The 22,213-nt window shown below is 36.3% G+C and overlaps 2 protein-coding genes and 1 pseudogene across 2 annotated transcripts; all 3 read right to left on the bottom strand.

Moving 5' to 3' along the window:
- Positions 1-1,910: 1,910 nt before the first annotated feature.
- On the bottom strand, positions 1,911-2,860 carry LOC133055564 (olfactory receptor 1165-like). Its single transcript, XM_061140724.1, is given in 2 exon segments — positions 1,911-2,632; positions 2,635-2,860. Coding segments are annotated over 2 exon segments (948 nt in total).
- A 6,471-nt stretch (positions 2,861-9,331) lies between these two features.
- On the bottom strand, positions 9,332-10,783 carry LOC133063911 (olfactory receptor 5D13-like; annotated as a pseudogene).
- Positions 10,784-15,918: 5,135 nt separating this feature from the next.
- LOC133063839 (olfactory receptor 5D13-like) lies at positions 15,919-19,017 on the bottom strand. The gene is made up of 2 exons (XM_061153759.1): positions 18,989-19,017; positions 15,919-16,873 (listed from the first exon to the last, which is right to left on the bottom strand). Exons 1-2 carry the CDS (start codon positions 19,015-19,017, stop codon positions 15,919-15,921), a joined length of 984 nt encoding a protein of 327 aa, XP_061009742.1.
- Positions 19,018-22,213: the final 3,196 nt, after the last annotated feature.

The following is a 22,213-nucleotide window of genomic DNA, read 5'->3' as shown; positions in this document are numbered from 1 at the left end:
CTGCAGTACAGAAGACACAGGAGACGGGGGTTCGATTCTGGGTCAGGAAGATCTCTTGGAGAAGAGCATGGCCACCCACTCCAGTATTCTTGCCAGGAAAATCCCATGGACAGAGAAGCCTGGTAGGCTAAAGTCCATGGGGTCACAAAGAGTCAGACATGACTGAGCACACACAGACATCCATTACTTTAATAGATAAGACTTTACTTAGATTTTCTATTTTTATTGTATAAGATTGAATGCTATGTTTTTCCAAGGAAGGTGTTTATTTCACTAAGATTTGCCATTTCTTAATAACGATTCTTCACAATATATTCTTATCTGCCATGCCTGTAGAATTTTACCTATGCCCATTTTTTCCCCTAATCAGTAAAGAAAGAGATAAAGTTTGGATTGTTTTTAACTCAGCATGTCAAACTCAATATATAACATGCCTTTGTTGTCTCTCTTTTCCCTCAGAAATCAAATCAATCATAGTAATGATAATGAGAAATAAATCAAACGGCAAAGTCACATCAATAAAAACAATGGTGGGATTTCCCTGGTGGTCCAGGGGTTAAGATTCTTTGCTTCCACTGCAGGGAGCACAGGCTTTATCTCCGGTTGGGAAGCTAAGATCTCACGTGCAGTGCAGCACAGCCAAAACTAAAAATAAAAATCAATAAATTAAAACAATGATAAAATAAAAACCAGCTAATATGATCTTATAATTATGAAGGAATATAGGTGAATGAAGCGGAGAGGGCGTGGCTACAGCCAAGAACGCGTTAACGTGCAGAGCTAAAGAACAAGTGATGTAAATTTTAGAGCCCGTAAGAGTCTCAGGGTTTAAGACTGCATGAGTGAACAAAATAAATACTGAAGTCTGTATGAAAATGAAACGGTCAAGGATAAACGGGATCCACTTACAGGGAAGAAAAGCTGTCAGAAGTTGCTCTAATGGATAGTGAGCTTTATTTCAAAGTTATCATAAAGAATATGTGGTAATGGCAGGTACTTCAAAGGAATATAAGAAAGACTTATTATGCTGAATGAGGTAGATTCATGATTAAGTCCAGTTATTCAGAAGCATTTCTGTTAATCTCATTATAATTTTTTCATGCTTCATTATTGACTAAGAGCATTTCTTTTCATTTGGATTATGAGTGCAAACCTGAGATGTGAGTGAGAATATGTCAGAAGAAGAGAAAATAAAGCAGTTCTTAACTTGGGCTTTATCACTGAGTAATCATCATATCTCCTTAGACATACATTTAACTTTTTCTCAACATTCAGTATCATCTTAAACACCTTTTGTTGAACTATGTTATACTGGTATTCAAAAAATGAGTGATGCCTACAGAGACTAGCTATTATTTTCAGGATATCCTTGCTTAAAATCAGGTAATATTTTTATCATGCAAACTCAAAAGTCCTCATTTTACCTGGAGTAAAATAAAGTTTTGAGAAAAGCTAAAAGTTGCATTTTGTAGAACTGAATCAAGAGAGTTAGTTATGAGAACCTGAGTGCAAATTTAACCCTAACCCTAACACTAACCCTAACCTTAACCCTGACACTAAACAGAGTTATCATCTGTGTTTGCAGCAGTGTTACAAATCACAACATAAACTGTAGCATAAGGAATGAGTCCCTAACAATATATCTCTTTTCGTCACTCTGACTTCCACAATGTATTATTTCTATATTAACTCAGAAATAATTGTAGCTCGTCCTGATCATCAAATAAAAAATGTAAAATGCAACATACAATTTATCTGAAACATAACCATATATTTACTTATAATAAAGGTAAGCTAGCATCAGAAATATATATGAAAATTATCAGGCAGTGTATGAACATAAATATATTTGAGTTATACACAGCTTGACTTTAATTCAAGTGGCTTTTCAGTTCCATTGGACTTCTGAATTATATTGAAGGAGAAAGCAGTTTCATAGTTATCAAACTCCTGGCTGTCTCTTTCACATCTGTATTCATAAGGCTATAGATAAGAGGGTTCAGCATAGGAATCATAACAGTAAAAAACACAGTGGCTACTTTGACCAGGAGCCATGAGCTTTTGGAGTTGGGGACACAATAAAGGGACAGGACAGTCCCATGGAAAATGGTGATGGCGGTCAGGTGGGAGGCACAGGTGGAGAAGGCTTTTCGGAGTCCACCAGCTGAAGGCATCTTGATGATTGTGACAGCTATGAAAACATAGGAGGCGAGGATAATCAGGAGGCTACACACCTCATTGAGTGTAGAAATGATGAAACACGTCAGCTGACTGAAATGGGTGTCGGAACAGGAAGTAGAGATGATGGCAGAATACTCACAGCCAAAGTGATGTATGACATTAGAACCACAGACGGACAGCTCCAAAGGAGAACATGTGATTGTCAAGGAACACATTCCACCCCACGTGTAGGTTCCAGCAACCAGGAGGCTGCAGAGCTTAGGAGACACAGCAACTGTGTAGAGCAGGGGGTTACAAACAGCCACAAACCGGTCATAGGCCATCACTGCGAGCATGGACATCTCCGAAATCACAAGTGCACAGCCAAAGAAAAACTGTGCCATGCGTCCTTTGAAAGAGATAACTCTGTCTTCCACAACCAAGACACCTAGGAGTTTGGGTGTAAATACACGGAAGAACAAATATCCAAAAAGGATAGATGGCTGAGAAAAAAGTACATGGGTGTGTGTAGTTTGGGACTGGTCCTTATGATCACAATTATGCCAAGGTTCCCCACCAGAGTGACTGTGTAAATGGTCAAGAACACCAGGAAAATGGGTACCTGGAGGCGTGGGTATTCTGAGAAGCCCGAGAGGATGAATATGGTCACAGAGCTCTGATTTCCTCCATTCAGTACCATGGCTCTTGATTTAAAAAATAAAAATGAAGAAGAATTAAAATTGAGCAGTGGAACATGAGAAGGTGGAGTGAAAGAAACTGAAGATAGCTCATCCTAAGCTAGTGAAGGCAGTGTGATCAGTGTATACTCAGGAATGTTCTGAAGTGTCAGGTTGAAGTCTTTACTTGACAACTTAAGTGAATTTGATTATGGGAAATTAGTTTTATCCTTTAGAATTTTAGTTTCTCAATAAGAAAGAATAGTATTTATCGATAGTAGTATTATACATAAATGATTCTTAAATGAATGTGATGCTTAGAGCATTAAATATTCCCAAGATAGAATATAATTCTGTGAAAATGCGGGCTACAGAGAAGGAAATCAGAAAAAAAAGAAAAAGAACTAAACAAATCGTTGGTTGGATTATGGGAGTCACATGATAAAAGCAGAATTGACTTGGGAAAGATTAAACACTTTTAATACATAAAGAAAAATATAATAGTAAATTTCTGTTGGATTAAACATATAACTGCACATGCATGATGGTCCTGGGACTAATAAAAGTAGAATTTAGCCTGTATATTGCTGTTTTCAGCTCATATAGGTTTCCTCTGCCAAAAACCTTCTGGATTCTATATCCCTCAGAATGAAAGGATGATCCTAGGTTGAATCAACTCACCAAATGCCAGATATCCTTGGTGTGTTTTTATGATGGATTCCTTGCTAGCACTAATATGCTGCATACACCTTTTGTATCAAAATTGAAATTTTGGTTTAAATATTTCCAGTCCTTTAATCAGAAAGCTGATGATTCCTGCAAAATATAGTTAATAAAGATAGCAAAAAATATCACCTGTCATTTTTGCAACAGTCAAGAAATTACAGAAGGAGAATGAACACACCCTTGAGTAATAGACAGACCTAGAAATTATACTTCATGATGGTGTTTTAATTTGTTTTATATCTAACCACCTAACCCTGGGGACTCAAACCCTGAAGAATTCTTATAGAGTTTATTGCCATGAGCTACAAACAGAATAACTAAAGGAAACTTCCTCTTCTGTAATTTACAGTATGATTTCTTTTGTCATTGACCTATTGCTGATGTTTTTAAAAATAATTCACCTCTATTCAGAGGCTGTGTTCATGCATGCTAAGTTGCTTCAGTTGTGTTGGACTCTTTGTGACCCCATGGACCGTAGCCTGCCAGGCGCCTCTGGCCATGGGATTCTCCAGGCAGTAATACTGGAGCGGGTTGCCATGCCCTCCTCCAGGGGATCCTCCCGACCCAGGAATTCAACCCCTCTTATGTCTCTTATGTCTCTCGCATTGGCAGGAGAGTTCTTTGCCACTAGCGCCACTTGGGAAGACCGTACAGAGGCTATACTTCTTATCATAAAAATTATATTAACATATTTTCCAATGACCCTAACCCAAATTATGGCTGATAAGATATGTTTTTTAGTCATATATCTCTACATATATTAATATGAAAACACACTTAGCAATACACTAGACAAAACACACAACATTATACTATACATATTTTTGCATTTAGCCAGTTAGCCTTGTTATTTGTCATGCCCTGAATATGAGTGCCATCAGCTAAGGGTTGGTAGAGTGGAGATTTATTAGGTGTCATGATACTGGCTTAGACTGCAAGGAGGCCCAACCAGTCAGTCCTAAAGGAAATCAGTCCTGAATGTTCAGTGGAAGAATTGATGCTGAAGCTGAAATTCCAATACTTTGGCCACCTGATGCAAAGACCTGACTCATTGGAGAAGACCCTGATGCTAGCTGGGAAAGACTGAAGCAGGAGGAGAAGAGGACCACAGAGGGTGAGATGGTTGGATGGCATCACCAACTTGATGGTCATGAGTTTGAGTAAACTCTGGGAGTTGGTGATGGACAGGAAGGACTAGTGTGCTGCAGTCCATGGGGTCGCAGAGTCAGACATGACTGAGTGACTGGCTGATGCTCCTGGTGATAGATTCAGCTATATTTTTGTACTACGGTCATAGAGGTCATAGCACTAATATTTTAAATTCATCCATGTGATCCTGGCACCTACTCCTTTATGTCACATGTCAAGAAAGAAAGAAGGCCATGTAAAATATTGACCCAATAAGATGTTACTGCATAGTTTCTTTGAAAGAGGAAATTGCAACCCCCACATTATTCTTGCCTAGAAAATTCCATGGACAGCGGAGGCTGGTGGGCTACAGTCCAGGGGGTCTCAAAAAGTCGGACACAACCAAACACATACACACTTTCATACATACATACACATGTAGTTTCCTGTATAGGAAATCTTGATATACGCATATGTAGGGGCATTGGAAAACAAAGATTACACAAGTTATTCAAAGTGATTGACAATTCTAGTGCAGCTAATTTTGGAAGATTTAGTCAAACGGGTAACCTACAACTCAGCAGCTAATCGAAGTTCACATTTACAAGTTATTTTTAATATGTGATGATGAAGAAATAAAGAAAATATCTGCTTATTTGTTTGAGCATCTATTGTAAGCCACATCAAAGCAGTTGGCCTGATATTTCAACGGAAGATTTGTTAGGGCAGGGATTGAATCACCAAATATACTTGTAATTCCAACCATAGGAGCCTTTTAAAAGAGAATCACTTGAAATAGGTTTTTGGTTTTTTACTTTTTTGCTATTTTATAGATTTCTTAGCATGCTTTTTATTAGTAAGTCAAATATAAATGATAAAGATAGCTGAAGTCCATGTAGACCAAAGATAATTAGTTCAACAAGTTCTACTTTTAATTTTATTAATTCTATAAAGAATTACTCTAAAATTCTAAATTCCTTTCTTCCAAATTTTGTTCAGAATTGAATGCTAGTTTTAGTTAAAGCAAGCATTGTGTATATGATATGAACTTGTTTCTTTTTAAAAATATTTATTCATTTATTTTTGGCTCACAGGCTCCAGAACACAGGCTCGGTTGTCATGGGGCACAGGCTGAGTCACCCCATGACATTTGGGATCCTCCCAGACCAGGGATCCAAACAGTGCTTTTATCCTCCAATATGGAGTTTAATTAAAGCTTTAAGACCTTAATTCCATAAACTTTGACAGTGCTTCTAAATAGAGAAGCCCAGATTGTGAATGCTCCTACAGAGAGGTTGGGGATTGCATTATGTAAATATGTTTTTAAAAATGAATATTTTAATTATTTGTGATATGAGATCTTTTGTGTTAAAAAACAGAATTATTTCAAATTCAGATGAAATGATTTGTGGGAGAAGTAAGTGCCAAATGCTCATTTAAATAATAAATGACTAAATGGTTTTATTTACAGAACTTGTTATTTTTTAAACAAGTAGAGTGAGAAAAAAAAAAAAGAGAAAATAAAGGCAAGTTAAACTACAGGAAAATATTTGTCAGGAGAAATATGGAGGTTCTAGAGTCTAGACTAGAGAGATATTAAAATAAACTGTGAATGGACCCAGACAGATTGTTGAAGAAACTTTTTCAAAGGGATAAGTATATATATATTTTTTTTTTTGGTCTAATACAAAATCAGACTGTATCCTAACAGACACAAACAGGCAATTGGGGGAAAATATCAAAATATACTGGAATGCCATCAATATTGCAAAATGCCACAGATCATGTGATAAAGAAAATTATTTTATTATGTGGAGGACTATATAGTCTCTGACACACAGTTTTCCCACTGAGAAATTTAGGGAACTTTACTAGTGGCTTAATAAAAAAGAAGATTCTTTTAGGGCTACCATATTTCAACTTATTTCAAAGTAAATTTTGCCAAAGTGTTGATGCCCAGAATTTTGTAGTTTCCTACTGTAAGTTCCCCAGGACAATCAAAAGAACCCATACCTCATTTTCTCCCATTTCCTGTGGCCACCACAACTTTCATGATAGTATTCTCCACCAGACACCCAATTTTTCAAGACATTTGGTTCAGTGAACATTACATTACAGTATCCACAAAGGGTAATTTATAAACTATAATATTACTATAGACCATTGATTATTGGAATCCATTTTTTTTTTTTTTATTCACATGATGCTTGTTCTGTGTTTAAGGCTAAAGATATTGTCCAAATACTCATCTTTGAAAGTCTTCCCCAAAATTACCACCTGAATTTCTTTGGGAAAACATAAACCTCACTAGAAGCTTATACTAGGAAATTAGGTTTTTTTTTTTAAGTATTGAAAAAATTAATCACGATATTGTACAGTAATGATCACACTGGAAATGTGCCATCTTTAGGAGTGGAGGATGCTATGGTTAGTAGAATATGGAAAAATGAAGATAGGTATCACAGATCAAGAAACTATTTTTTATCAACTTGAATCAAGAGCTCTTTTACTAATTTCCTACTAAATCTAGCAGATTTTATATTTTAAATGTTTTACAACTTTTGATTCTGAATTTCCCTTATGTAAGGACTTCCTGGTGGCTCAGATGGTAAAGAATCTACCTGCAATTCCGGAGATGTGGGTTTGATCCCTGGATGGGGAAAGATCACCTGGAGAAGAGAACAGCTACCCACTCCCATCCTAGGCTCCCTCCCCTCTCCTCATTGCATTCTTCAGGTCATCACAGAACACCAGACTGGGCTCCCTGTATTGGATAGGAACATTCGGTTATGACCCTTGGATGACAAACAAATGTTAAATTATTATCACTATTGCCATACACAAAGAGGGTCGGGAATTTTGTTGTACATCCTTAAACAATAAAAGACATATGATTAGTGTAAAGCGTTATGGTAAATATTTAATTTTCATGGAAAACTAAATCATGGGAGGAAACAAACAATATTTAATATGTTGAATCGTAACTACAACTCCCTGCTCTCTGCTTATAAACCTTAGTAATGATTAGTGAGACACAAATAGGAAAGGCAAGTTCATATACTTAGTCTCAATCAGTCATTTGCTTAAAGCAGTCCAATGACCCATCAATTATTAAAACCTTTGGTAAAACCAGTCATGGTCATGGATTATCTGTTATTTGATATAGAATTACCTGAAATTATCAAGGTTGATAATTTCATTATCTTTAATGAGATAAATGTTTTAATTACTCTTTGGTGAATATTGAGCCAGGGCTTTCCAGGTGGTGGCACTAGTGGCCAATGAAGGAGCCGCCAGAGACTCTGGTTCAATCCCTGAGAGGCCTGGATTTGACTCCTGCATTGGGAAGTTTCCCTGGAGGAGGAAATGGCAACCCACTCCAGTATTCTTGCCAGGAAAATTCCATGAACAGAGGAGCCTGAGGGGCTACAGTCCATGGCATCACAATGTCAGACATGACTGAGAAGGCACGCGTCACACACGCACAAATATTGAGCCAAATTCTCCATGTCACCCTATACCCCTGACCTGACACATAAAAGCTCTACAAGAAGCAAAATTTTTCAAACTTTGACTTTGAGCTTAGCCATTTTTTTTTCCCTTTGACTTGTAAAACGTTAATAGATGAGACCCAAACGGGAGCTTGATCGCTTCCAACATAAGAATGGTCCAAGGAGGGTGATATACAGGCAGGTCTGGAGACTGAAGGTCTGTTGGTCCGATTAGCCCAGCCTTGAAGCTCGAGTGACCTGCCTCGTCTCAGCAGAGCTACTTCAGTAAAGTCACTTTTTCAAAAACAGCTCTTGTTACAACCTACTGGAGTTCATAAATGTTTCTTTTTCATCGAGGAATAGCTAAGGCTTTACTGAAATCTGCATATTAATTCATAAGCAATTTGTTGATTGGTATATTGTACTGTCATTGGAGAACTGGTTTAAAGATACTGTAACTTAAAATGAATTGAAAATTACCTCAGTAAAATTTCCAGTCAAATAAATAGATGAATAAGTTTTAAAATGTACAACCACAACGATGTAAGTAGAAAAACTTAAGTGGTAGATATATATTATATCTCCAACATTTGCATCATTTTCTTGAACTAGCACATAGGAAATATTTTATATGGTTTATAACATGGTTATATTACCAATTATAGTTTAACTATGCCATATTCAGAACTATTTAAGATAAATATATTTGTTATCTGTCTTTATTTGCCTGGGAAACTTCCAAAACCAAAATGTTTCTTATGGAATTAATAAAGTCTTTTTTAAGATAGTTAAAGTTTTATGCTGAGCTTTTACCATACTACTTTTTTATTAAGAAGTAAAACTTCCTTATTGTAGACTATAACTCTTCAGATCCTTTCAAAATTCCTACAGTTCACTTGACTTGAATTAGACTGAAATATAACCAGGACAACTACAAGGTCAGATATTATACACACAAAACAATTACAGTTCAGTATCTGTATCAAAAATTTAAGTAGTCTTTTATTTCTATTTTAATTTGTAATTTTAAAGTTACTTTCATAAAATAAAAAAGTGAACAGAAATTGGCCTGTCAATTGCAAGGTTAAAATAGGTTCATGATTCAATTTGCTATTGAGAAACTCTTACTCTCCAAAAATCTTTCTAGCTTTACATTTTATCACAGAACAATTTAATATTCAGTAATTTCTTCACCAACTCTTTCACATCTTTGCTGCTGAGGCTGTAGATCACTGGGTCCAGCATGGGGATGACCACTACGCAAAAGACAGAGGGCACCTTGACCATGAGCCATGAGCTTCTGGAGTTAGGAACACAGTAGAGGAAAAGGATGGTCCCGTGGAAGATGGTAACGGCAGTCACGTGGGGGGCACAGGAGGAGAAGGCTCTGTGGTGCACCGCCCCCCCCACCCCCTGTCGAAGGCATCCTTAAGACAGTGATAAAAATGCAAACATAGGAGGTAAGGATAAGCATCAGGCTGCTTACTTCATTGACTGTAGCAGAGGCTAAAATGATCTCCTGGCTAACGTAGGGGTCAGAGCAGGAAACAGCAACTATGGCCGCGTGCTCACAGACAAAGTTATTTATGAACTTAGTCCCACAGAAGGATAACGTTGACAGAAAGTATGTGTATGTTAAAGAACAGCCACACTCCAAGAGTATGATGCAGACACCAACAAGAAACAAAGCTTCTGGGACATCTAGAGAAGAGGGTTGCAAATGGCCACAAATCAATCACATGCCATCACTGCCAACAGGAATGTCTCTGTCACCACAGATATGCAGACAAAGAAGAATTGCATGAGGCATCCTGTGAAGGAGATGGTTCTGTCTTCTACAATCAGGTTTTCTAGTAGCTTGGGTGTAACTACTGTTGAGTAACAGAAATCCACAAGGATAATTGGCTGAGAAAGAAGCACATGGGCGTGCAGAGTCTGGAGCTGGACTTAATGATCAGGATCATGCCAGGTTCCCCAGCACAGTGACTGTGTAGATGGTCAGGAAGACCAGGAACAGGGGCAGCTGGAGCTGAGGATATTCTGAGAAGCCCAAGAGAGTGACAGTGACCTCAGCACTCTGGTTCGCTTGGTTCTTGTGGACAAAATATGAATGCTGATCCAGAAGTAAAAAACAAAATTTGAAATAGTAAGAGACCAGAAAAGAAAATGTGCTGAGAAGCTCAGTGGGGCTCTGTTAAGAGTGTTGCTGAAAAATACCAGATTCCCACTTTATTTCAAATGCTAGTATTTGCTTACATAGTGATTCCACAGTGAATGATAATTTTATGTCAATGTAACCATTGAAAACAAAGAACTAAAACAGGCTGAACCCTGCTCTATTTCAGATAAGAAAATTCAGTATATTTATTTATTTTTCACTGTGCTGGGTCCTGGCTGCTGCTCACAGGGTCCCCCCAGTTGCAGTAAGCAAGGGCCTCCGCCAGCTGTGGTTCTGGGTCTCTCATTGAGATGACCACCCCCCACCCCTTGCTGCAGAGGCAAGCAGAATTCAGCAGCGGCGGCTCTCGAGTGCAGACTCAGTGGAGACAGGCCCCGCTGCTTTGCTGCGTAGACCCGTCCTGGACCAGGGACTGAACCCATGGGTGTCACTCACTGGTAGGCAGCCTCCCAACCGCTGGAGCACCAGGGAAGTCCATCAAATAATAAAATTCAGTGTTATCAGCTGACTTCATGGAACACTCTCTTTGCATGAATTTGAGCTTAGTGAAACAGTTCAATTGGAGGAAAAGCATATGAGATTCTACAATTTCTTACCTGACTCACTTCTTTAGCTCTGAGACTTACAACTGTTAATTTTTTGAATGATAACATCCCTGAAAAATAAAGTTTTCTTTGATGTTCTGCCCTTGTACTCCTAGTAACGCAAAATTTTCAACCCATTCTGGAATCATGCTGTGAAAGTACACTAAACTTTTTCACTTACGTTGAATTAATTTTGAAAATGTTTAAATGCTATTCTTTATAGCCTATTTTATTATTCATCAGGAGGTTAACAACAAAATAAGTGCCATACCTGCTGTGATAATAGCTGAAACTATCTTGGACAAAAAGCTTTTCTTTTGCCAGCATAGCACGTTGTGGAATTTGGTTGACAAAAATAAAATCTATGAAGCTACTGGACAAAGTCTATAAATTTCAAGATGCAGAAAAAACATGTATTACTGCATTTTAATTAAGTGTTTAGCTTTTTCAAAGAAAAATATCAGGAAAAAAACCACTTCAAATGGGACATCGGAACATTTCCTGGTTATTACTGCTATCACAAGGCATATCCTGCATAATAAGCTGAGAATATTAATATATACTTTGAATCACGAGAATGGAACTAGATATTTCAATAATGAATCCAAAGGTTATACGACAAGGTGTGATGCATAGTAGATGTTTAGCTTTCTTATCTATTGGAATTATGAGTAACGGCTATGATTTTTAAAAACTTATATGTTGTGAAGATCAGGCACAAGATGGACTGTTGTCGACTGGTGCACACATTTGGGAAGACAGTGTAGACCTCCTTTCCTCTAGAGCCCACACAATAGACACACTGTAGTATTTTGTTTGAACACTTAGTCTACAATGCATAATTATATTTCTAATGTCCTACAGATTTTCTTACTCCATTACAGCTTTCTCGGATTGCCACATTCTGACCCTGGAGGAAAGATATCTTCCAAACACCATCCCCACAATAGATCCTCTGTAACAATAGTGTAAGTTCTCAGTACTTTCTTCAGTTTAAAATATTCTGTGCAAGATCAGAATAATTGTCCATGATTACTTTAACCTGACTTTCAGTGACTTTAAGATTCCAAACAAATGTTATTAGTGAATACATGACATTTCTATCATTCAGTTTGACTTTTTCAAAACTGCTTGTATCTATAAAAATGCGTATATCACTTAACACATTCTTGTTTACTGAAAGTGAGTCTATCAAACTGTGTTACATAGCATATGCCCATTTCCTTATATTAGCAGTTTATTTTCCCAATTTTTTCTTGCTTCTGATGTTTTATTTTACCACCTACTGTAGTAGATAGTATTCCTTCTTTTGCCCCCTTTGTACACATACAAACACTCCTGTTTATAACTCACAGGTATGATATGCCATATTGTTTTATTTATAAATATGACTGTTACTGTCACTTTATCTCTTGAAGATTACAGGAAAAAGTGAAGACAGTGCCTGCTTTTTTCAATTATTCTTTATTTGCCAAAATGTTTATTTCATTTCTGGCTATATAGTGGAAACCCAATGAGAAAACCAGGATGAATATTATTGGAAAGAAAGAAAGAATCAGAATACAATACCACAGACCTTTTAAGTCAAATTAAATGGATTTGTGGGTACTTTGCTCTAAACATATGTGTGTCTCCTGCAAAGATTGTTGGAACTCTGCATTTTCTTTTTAAAATAAAACAAGAGTTATGAGTCAGCTCACCTAAATACAGAAGCCCTTGAATGAGTCTATGAAAGACCTCCTTGCTAAGAGTTAAACACCTGGAATGCTGCTGCTTACTATTTAATAGAAACAGACCTGAAAACGGTAGTGCAACCCACCAGTAAATTTATTAGCTATTTCATATATTGCTATTTTCATATATATTCTACATATATCACTACTATTTTAAATATATTACTATTGAGAAAACTCCCAGATACCAAAGGTAAGATCAAACTGGAAACTAAATCCTGACACAAAACTGCATCACAAATATATGCCATGAAGATCTTAAGGATGTGGAGATAGAGATTATCACTAAAGTGTTGCCTTGGTGACTGCAGTTCAAGTTAATAGATGTTAACACTGTCCCCTGTGGTGTCTTGATTGTATATTACTTCCCTAAAGCCTTAGGGCATTTGAATTATCAGCTTGTTTAATCTTAAAACATAAAAGAAATTGTATCTGTTTCTTGATTTTATCTGGAAGCAAAATATAAAACTATTCAAGAGAAAAATAATCTATTTGACAGTATTGCAGAAAAAGCTTTTATTAAACTGTTTAATTTATTTTTCTATTTTCTTATGACAGTAAACGCTCATATTTTCTTATGTTTTTAAAAACAGAGCTACCTAAACAGTAACTCATATTGTTTATTTGGTATATTACACCATTTATATTGTAAACTTCATATTATACTTACATTATTGATTTTATCAAGAAGAAATAACTTTCATTGTTGCTTTTCAAATGTAGATACAGTGTTCTCAGATGTTTAAATTTACTATTGAATCTTAAAAAACAACTCAGTGTACGTGAATTTGAGCAAGCTCCGGGAGATAGTGGAGGACAGGGAAGCCTGGTGTGCTACTTTCCATGGGGGAGCAAAGAGCCGGACAGGACTTAGCGACTGAACAACAGCAGCATACCAAATGCACACTTTTTTTTGTATTAAATCCCTCTTAGATATGATGTATTATCTTATTTTATATATCAATAAACTGATTTGCTATTTGAACTGGTTGCCCATGTTTATTTATGATATATTATTCTGTACATTTCTTATCTGGTGATATTGTCATCAGACAATAAGCTATAAAACACTCCCTACTTATTATACAGAGAGGCAAAGTTTATGCAGGATTGACAATCAAATCTTCTTAATGTGGAATCTTCCTTGAAGATAAAACTATGATATTTATAAAGAATTTTCTGGAGTTTTGATAATAACTGTAGGAAATAAACACCAAATATAACTAGAAAATTACTCCTAGATGTTTCTTCTTTCAGGCTCATCTTTCAAACTCAGGGTTATTTTTATTTACTTTCTGTTGAATATTATCTTTGTGCTTAGAATGAAACTATTTTTCATCTACAAGACTGTTCTTAAACTTGAATGAACTATGTATCTAGGCAGCAATACCCAGGAAAAATAGCATTGAAAAAGTGCTCCACAGTCTGTTCCCCTAATAGCCCATCTAAGTTTTTCTTTATCTCTTTCAGGCAAAATATTTTTTTTAGGATGATGAATAGTAATGAAGGCCAGTTGTGCAATAAAGAATTTAACCCACCATCTATGGAGTTGGTATATCATATGACAGTTGCCCAGCATCAACAAATTTGCTGAAATCTTATTTATTAATATACATGATATGAAAATTAGTATTACCTAATGAGGCTTATGGGCCTTCCTGGAGGCTCAGACAGTAAAGAATCTGCCTGCAATGCAGGAGGACAGGTTTTGATCCCTGGGTAAGGATGATCCCCTGGAGTAGGGAATGGCTATCCACTCCAGTATTCTTCCCTGGAGAATTCCATGGACAGAATAGCTTGTGGGCTATATCCATGGGGTCGCAAAGAGTCGGAGAAGACTGAGCACCTAACACAATGAGGTTTATATTGAACTTATAACATTTTCTCCATTAAGAGACTATTCTGTACATTCTTTCTTTATCTTGTGAACAATTTCATTAAAAATAGTTCCACAACACTTTAGAAACAAAACAAAAGGCTGCACCTATGCAAACCACCAAGAAGAATTTAAAGTTAAAAGAGTATAATTTATTTCTGGAAATAAAGAGCTCATCATTAGGACTTTGTAGAACAGACAATAAAATCATTTATATTAACAGATTTTCAATCTCAAAATCATTACATTCATTGTAAAAATTGTACTGTCAAAATTTATGGAGAATTTCTGCTTTAAATATGTGTAAATAAATGACCATTCACAGTATTTTCTGAAGTAACAAACATTCTATTCTAAAGGATTCTGCAGCCATCCAGACTTATTTTTTTCTTTATAATTTGTTCTGGTTTTTCTTGAAAGACAGAAACCTAATTACAGCTTCAAAATTATTCTTTGCCTAAAATCTGTCATTTATTTTTTTAAGATTAGGATCTTAAATACAAGATGTGTAATATATGTCAAAGATAGTTCATTGTATAAACTGCAGGTAAGTTTGCTAGTTGGGCAAATTAAATCAGGTTAGCCAAGATGCTCTAGCTGATATTAGCAGGGTTCCCATTCAGTCCACCAATAATATTACTTACCAATGAAGTTCTCTGTTATTTTATATTTATATACCAATAGCTGTAACATACACAATTTAAGATTGACGTGAAGACTACTTTAGATTTAGCTGAAACTATTTCTGAAGTGTGCAGTTCTTATTTTATTTTTGATGTTTTATTTACAAAAAGCAAATAAATTTTATATTAACAAGTACAATTTGACCAAATTATATTCAGGACTTTGTGGGGACAGAAATATGACTTCTTTGAACTTATAATGTACCGATGTTTCTTGTATGGGATTAAATGAATATGTCTTTTCAATTTAGTGTCTTAGTGTTGAACAACTCTCAGTTTACTATATTTCTGTTGATGCAACTCTCTCATAAATTTTCTATAAATTTAGCTATAAATTACTTTAACTTTTAGCTATACATTTTCAGAGCAACTCTATAAATCCATTGTTCGATGACTGTACCTTGGCAGCCAAATGATAATGTGAGCTTACTCAGAAATCTTTATATGAAAAACCACCTAGAGACTTAATTTAAATGGTCCAGGCTTTAATTATGTGTTGTTTGTTATTTTATAGGTAATTCTCTGAAGTTTACTAAAGTTGTTGAATGTTGTGTTAACCAGGGCCTTACACACTTCAAAAGTGTGTACTGTTTTCTTTTCTGAAAAAAAATAGTTTGAGAGTACTATAAATTCTGGAAGACTTGGACAACTATCCTCTTGAAAGTGCACACTAAATCTTAGTCATTTTACATTAATCATTAATTGACATATTAAGTTGGTCTTGATTAACTTCCTGACAGCGGCCTTCACATCTTTGTTCCTGAGGCTGTAGATCAGTGGGTTCAGCATGGGGATGACCACTGCGTAAAACACAGAACCCACCTTGAGCATAAGCCATGAGCTTTTGGAGTTAGGAACACAATAGAGGAAAATGATGCTCCCATGGAAGATGGTGATGGCAGTCAGGTGGGAAGCACAGGTGGAGAAGGCTTTATTGCGCCCCCCAGTTGAAGGCATCTTCAGGACAGTGATAAAAATGCAAACATAGGAGGTAAGAATAATCATCAGGCTGCTTACTTCATTGAATGTGGCAGAGGCTAAAGTGATCTCCTGGTTAATGTAAGGGTCAGAGCAGGAAACAGCAACTATGGCCGCATGCTCACAGACAAAGTTATTTATGAACTTAGTCCCACAGAAGGATAAAGTCAAAAAAAGTAATGTGTATATTAGGGAACAGGCTATACCCCAAGAGTATGTAGCAATCACCAACACAAAACTAAACCTCTGGGACATGACAACTGTGTAGAGAAGAGGGTTGCAAATGGCCACAAATCGGTCATACGCCATCACTGCCAACAGGAATGTCTCTGTCACCACAAATATGCAGACAAAGAAGAATTGCATGAGGCATCCTGTGAAGGAGATGGTTCTGTCTTCCACAACCAAGTTTTCTAGTAGCTTGGGTGTAACTACTGTTGAGTAACAGAAATCCACAAAGGATAAGTGGCTGAGAAAGAAGTACATGGGCGTGCGGAGCCTGGAGCTAGACTTGATGATCAGGATCATGCCCAGGTTCCCCAGCACAGTGACTGTGTAGATGGTCAGGAAGACCAGGAACAGGGGCAGCTGGAGCTGAGGATATTCTGAGAAGCCCAAGAGAATGAAAGTGACCTCGGCACTCTGGTTCGCTTGGTTCCTGTGGACAAAATATGAATGCTGATCTAGAAGGAAAAACTAAACTTTGAAATAGGTGAGAGAACAGAAAATGTGTTGAGAAGCTCACTGGGTCTCTGTTTACAGTGTTTCTGTAAATGCTATACTTCTGCCTTCTTTCAGATGCTAATGTCCACTTATATGTCAATTATATAGCCAATAATAATTTTCATTGTGTATGATCTTCAGAAACAAAGAACTAAAACAGATTAGATCCTGCTTTATTTCAAATAATAAAATTCATTATTATCAGCTGCTTTCAAGAGACATTGTCTTTGCATGACTCTGAGCTTTGTGAAAACACCTGATAGGACAATTCAATTACATGCATTGGAGAAAAACATATCGTTAGGTTCCAGTTTCTTACCTGCCTCACCTCCTGAGATATGAGACAATTAGCTTATGTGCTAATTTGTATAATGGTAACATCTCTGCAAAACAGTTAATATATTATTTTCTTGGTTGTTCTATCTCCTTTCAATTCCTTTCTTATTCCTAGTTATTCCAAATTCTCAACCCTTTCTGGAGCTATGCTATAAAACATACTAAACTTTTCACTTATGTTGAATTAATTTTGAAAATACTTAAATGTATTCTTCATAGCCAATTGTATTATTTATCAGAAGTTTCAAAACAAAATATGTGCTATGCTTCCTGTGATAATAGTTGAAACAGTATTGAACAGAAAACTCTTATTTTTTTTCCATTGCAGCAGACCTTGGAGTTTGGATGGCAAAAATAAGAACTGGAGAAAGCATATAGGCTTCAGAATGGATCAAATATATACTCTGCCATTTTGAATTAAGAAGAATTTGAATTTGAATTCTGAAGAAAAGTGGCTGGAAAATACCTATTTCAAATGGGACACCAGAATGTTTCTTGATTATTACTGATCACAAGGCATTTCCTCAACAGTAAGATAAGAATATTAATATAAACTTTCAATCACTAGAATGGAACTAGATACTTCAATAATGAATTCAAATGCTGTAAGACATGGTAGAACAGATATTTACCTTTTTATATATTAGAATTATGAATAATTGTTAGATCAAACACCAGATATGTTTGTGAAAATCCTGCAGAAACATGGACATCTATCAACTGGAGGCTACATTGGGGAATACAATGTCAAAATCCCTTCTTCTAGAAGCCACACGATAGAAGCACTGTAGAATTTCATTAGAATGCCTGGTTTAAGATGCATATTTCCTTATTTTCCTCTAGGTTTTCTCACCACACTGTAGCTTTCTCTGATTCCCACATGATGAACTTGTAAGAAAGATATCTTCCAAAGCCATGTCCACAACAGATCCTCTGTAAAAATACTCTGTAAGGTCTCAACTCTGCAAAGATTGATTATGACTCTATTATTCCAGCCACATTCCTTCAATTTAAAATACTCTGTGAAAGATTATGAGAATAATTTTCCATGATTGTTTAATATAACAGTGACTTTAAGGTTCCAAATAAATGTTAAGCAAATGCATAACATTAGCATTATTCAGTATGACCTTTCCAAAAACTGCTTAGATCCATATTCAACCTCATTATCACTTAATACATCCTTCTTTAGTGAAGGTGGATTTATCAACTTCTGCTATATAGTACATGCCTATTTCTTTATAATTTATTTCCCCATTTTATTCTTTCTTATGATGTTTGCTTTATTTTACCACCTACTTTTATAGACATGACTCATTGTTTCATCCCCTCTGTATACAGACAAACTTTCATATTTATCACTCACAATTACTGTCGATTATTTTCCTATTATTTACAAATATGGTTGTTACTGTCACTTTATTTCTAGAAAATTACAGCAAAATCTTGAAGACAAGGCCCACTTTGTTATAATTCTTCCCTTTGCCAAAAGGAGAATTCTCCGTTTCTGACTTTATGGTGAATACCCAATGAGAAAACTATGACAAAAACTATTTGAAAGAAAGAATTGGAATATAACTCCATAAACCTTCTCAGCCAAAAAGTGGTTCTTTGTGGACACTTTGTTCTACATATGTGTTTGTCTCCTACAAAGATTACTGGGTCTTTGTATTTTCTTTCTTAAGTAAAACTAAAGAGACATGAGTCAACTCACCTAAACACAGAAGAATTTGAATGAGTCATTTAGTGAAGAACTCTTTGCCAAGATTAACAAACTCCAGCAATGCTGTTGCTTGGTACTTAGAAACACACGTGAAAAGGGTAGTAAAAGTGCCCAGCATTTTTCATTAATTATTTCATATTTTATGACTTTCCAACCTGTTAAGAAAACTCAGAGATACCAAAGATAAGATCAAGCCTGAAAAGTAAATCCTGGCACCAAGCTGTATCACAAATATATGCCATCATGACCTCAGGGATGTGAAAACTAGAGAATATAACTGAAGTACTGCCTTGATGACTGCAAGTCAACTAATTATGTGTTAACACTGTCTCAGGTGGTATATTGGTTGTATATTATTTCCCTAAAGCCTTAGGGCATTTGTATTATCAACTTTACTCATTTAATCTTAAAAATAAACAACACCATTTTTAAAATTTTTATGTGGATATAAAATGCATAAATCCACAAGGGGAATTATACAGCAATAGATTTATCTTTTATTAATCCACATTTAGTTTTTTAAATTTTCTTATGAAGAAATATATATATATTCTTATGTTTCTAAACATATGGCTGCTAAACTATAATTATATTGTTTATTTGGTACTTTATAATATTTATATTATAAACTTTATTTTATATTTACACTATTGATTCTATTGATAGAAAACAGCTTCCATTGGCTTCTCAAATATAGAATGTTCTCAGATGTTTATATTTATTACTAAATCTAAAAAGAAATTTTGGGTGATATGTTTTCTAAAAATATCTGTTTATGAAAGGATGATATTTTCACTAATTTTGGTAACTACCCATTTTGGCTTTAAAGACACAGGTTAGCAATAATAATAACTTGATGCAGAAGGAGCTGAAGTGGAAGCAGTAAGTTTACTTTCTTGGGCTCCAAACTCCCTGCTTTATGGTGACTGCACCCATGAAATTAAAATGCACTTGCTCCGTGGGAGGCAAGTTATGACAAAACTAGGCAGCATATTCAAAACCAGAGACATCACTTTGCCAACAAAAGCCCATATAGTCAAAGCCATGGTTTTTCCAGTAGTCAGGTACGGATGTGAGATTTGGACCATAAAGAAGACAAAGTGCTGAAGAAATGTCCTTTCAAATTGTGGTGCTGGGGAAGACTCCTGAGAGTCCTTCATCCAGCAAGATCCAACCAGTCCATCCTGAAGGAAATCAACCCTGAATATTTATTGGAAGGACTGATGCTGAAGCTGAAGCTCCAGTGCCTTGGCCACCTGATGTGAAGAGCTGACTCACTGGAAAAGACCCTGATGCTGGGAAAGAGAGAAGGCTAGTGGAGAAGAGGGCAGCAGAGGATGAGATGGTTGGATGGCATCACCGACTCAATGCACATGAGTGTGAGCAAACTCCAGGAGACAGCGAAGGGCAGGGAAGCCTGGCGTGCTGCAGTCCATGGGGTGGCAAAAACTCGGACATGACTTAGTGACTGAACAACAATAACAACACGCTTATTCCTCACTAGTGGAAGACTCAAAATACATTTTGACTGTGCGGCTGTGCCCTATACAGGATCTGATTTCTCCCAAATGGTAGCTCACCACCATCATGGCGCTTCTGAGGTTATGATTCTCTTAATATTCATTGGAGAGAGCATACACTCTTCTTCAAATAAATGATGCCATGACAACTGGGCGTTCACAAGTAAAATTATGGGATTGGACACTCACCTCATATTATATACAACAATTAACTCAGAAAGTGAACAAGGACTTGAATGAAAGAGCATAAAATATAAAACTCTTACAAGAAAAACACAGGCCTTAAATTTCATGGCCTTGAATTTGGCAGTAGATTCTTAGGGAAACAAAAGCATAAGTGACAATAAATAAATAAATAAATTGCTAAATTGAACTTCCTCAAAATTTAAAATATTTGTATATTAAAAACTATCAATAAAGTGAAAAGAAAAGGTACAGAAAAGAAACAATAAAGACAAAAAGTCAAATCAGATACAACACAAAATTTACAAATGTCCAACAAGCAAGTGAAATATTCTTAACTTATTTAGTTATTAGGAAAATGCAAATCAATATCATGATGAGATATCAATTTATATCGACTGGATTTGCTATAATAAAAGTATATAATAGCAATGATTGGCAAGGATATGAAACAACCAGAAGTTATATATTGTGCCTGGGAATCTAAAATGCTACAGACACTGCAGAATAAGTTTGGTGGTTCCTCTCACATGGATGAACATAGAATTACTATTAGACAAAATGCTTAGAAGGGGAAAAAAGTAGTCTTTCACAAAGAGGTTTTAAGTTTCCCCCCAATTTCTGGCAGATAATATATATCTTATGTGATAGTAGAGTCTACTTAGGGAGGAGGGGCTGGGTACACCTGATATCAAGGTGTGTGCATGCTGAGTCGCTTCAGTGGTGTTTGATTCCTTGCCACTCGATGGACTGTAGCCCACCAGGCGTCACTGTCTGTGGGATTCTCCAGGCAAGCGTACTGGAGTGGGTTGCCGTGCCCTCCTCCAGAGGATCCTCCCAACCCAGGGGCTGAACCCAGGTCTCCTGTGTCTCCTGCATGGGTAGGCAGGTTCTTTACCACTAGTGCCACCCGGGAAGCACCAGAGCGTACGTCAAATAGAATTCACTCTACAGACTGGACGTGAGTTTACTGCGAAGTGTGTTAGTTGCTCAGGCATGTCTGAATCTTTGTAACTCCATGGACTGTAGCCCACCAGGCTCCTCTGCCATGGGATTCTCCAGGCAAGGATACTGGAGTGGGTTGCCATCCCTTTCTCCAGGGGATCTTCCCCACCCAGGGATAGAACCCAGGTCTCCTGCATTGCAAGCAGACTCTTTATCATCTGAACCCCAAGGGAAGTCCATGAGTTTGCCAGTTGGGCAAAATTAAATCAGGTTAACCAAGATGCTCTAACTGATGTTGGCAGGGCCCCAATTCAATCTACCATTAATGTTACTTACCGATGAAGTTCTCTGTTATTTTATCATTGTACATCAATAGCTATTTTACACGTAATTTGACTGACATGAAAGACTATTTTAGATTTAGCTGGAACTATTTCTGAAGTGTGCATTTCTTAATTTTATTTTTGATGATTTATGTATAAAAACAAATAAATTTTATATTAACAAGTAGAATTTTACCAAATCATATTCAGGACTTTGTGGGGGCAGAGACATGACTTCTTTGCAC

The sequence above is a fragment of the Dama dama genome, chromosome 1, assembly GCF_033118175.1.
Source record: "Dama dama isolate Ldn47 chromosome 1, ASM3311817v1, whole genome shotgun sequence".
Lineage (NCBI taxonomy): Eukaryota > Metazoa > Chordata > Mammalia > Artiodactyla > Cervidae > Dama > Dama dama.
This window is presented reverse-complemented; position numbering and strand designations above follow the sequence as displayed.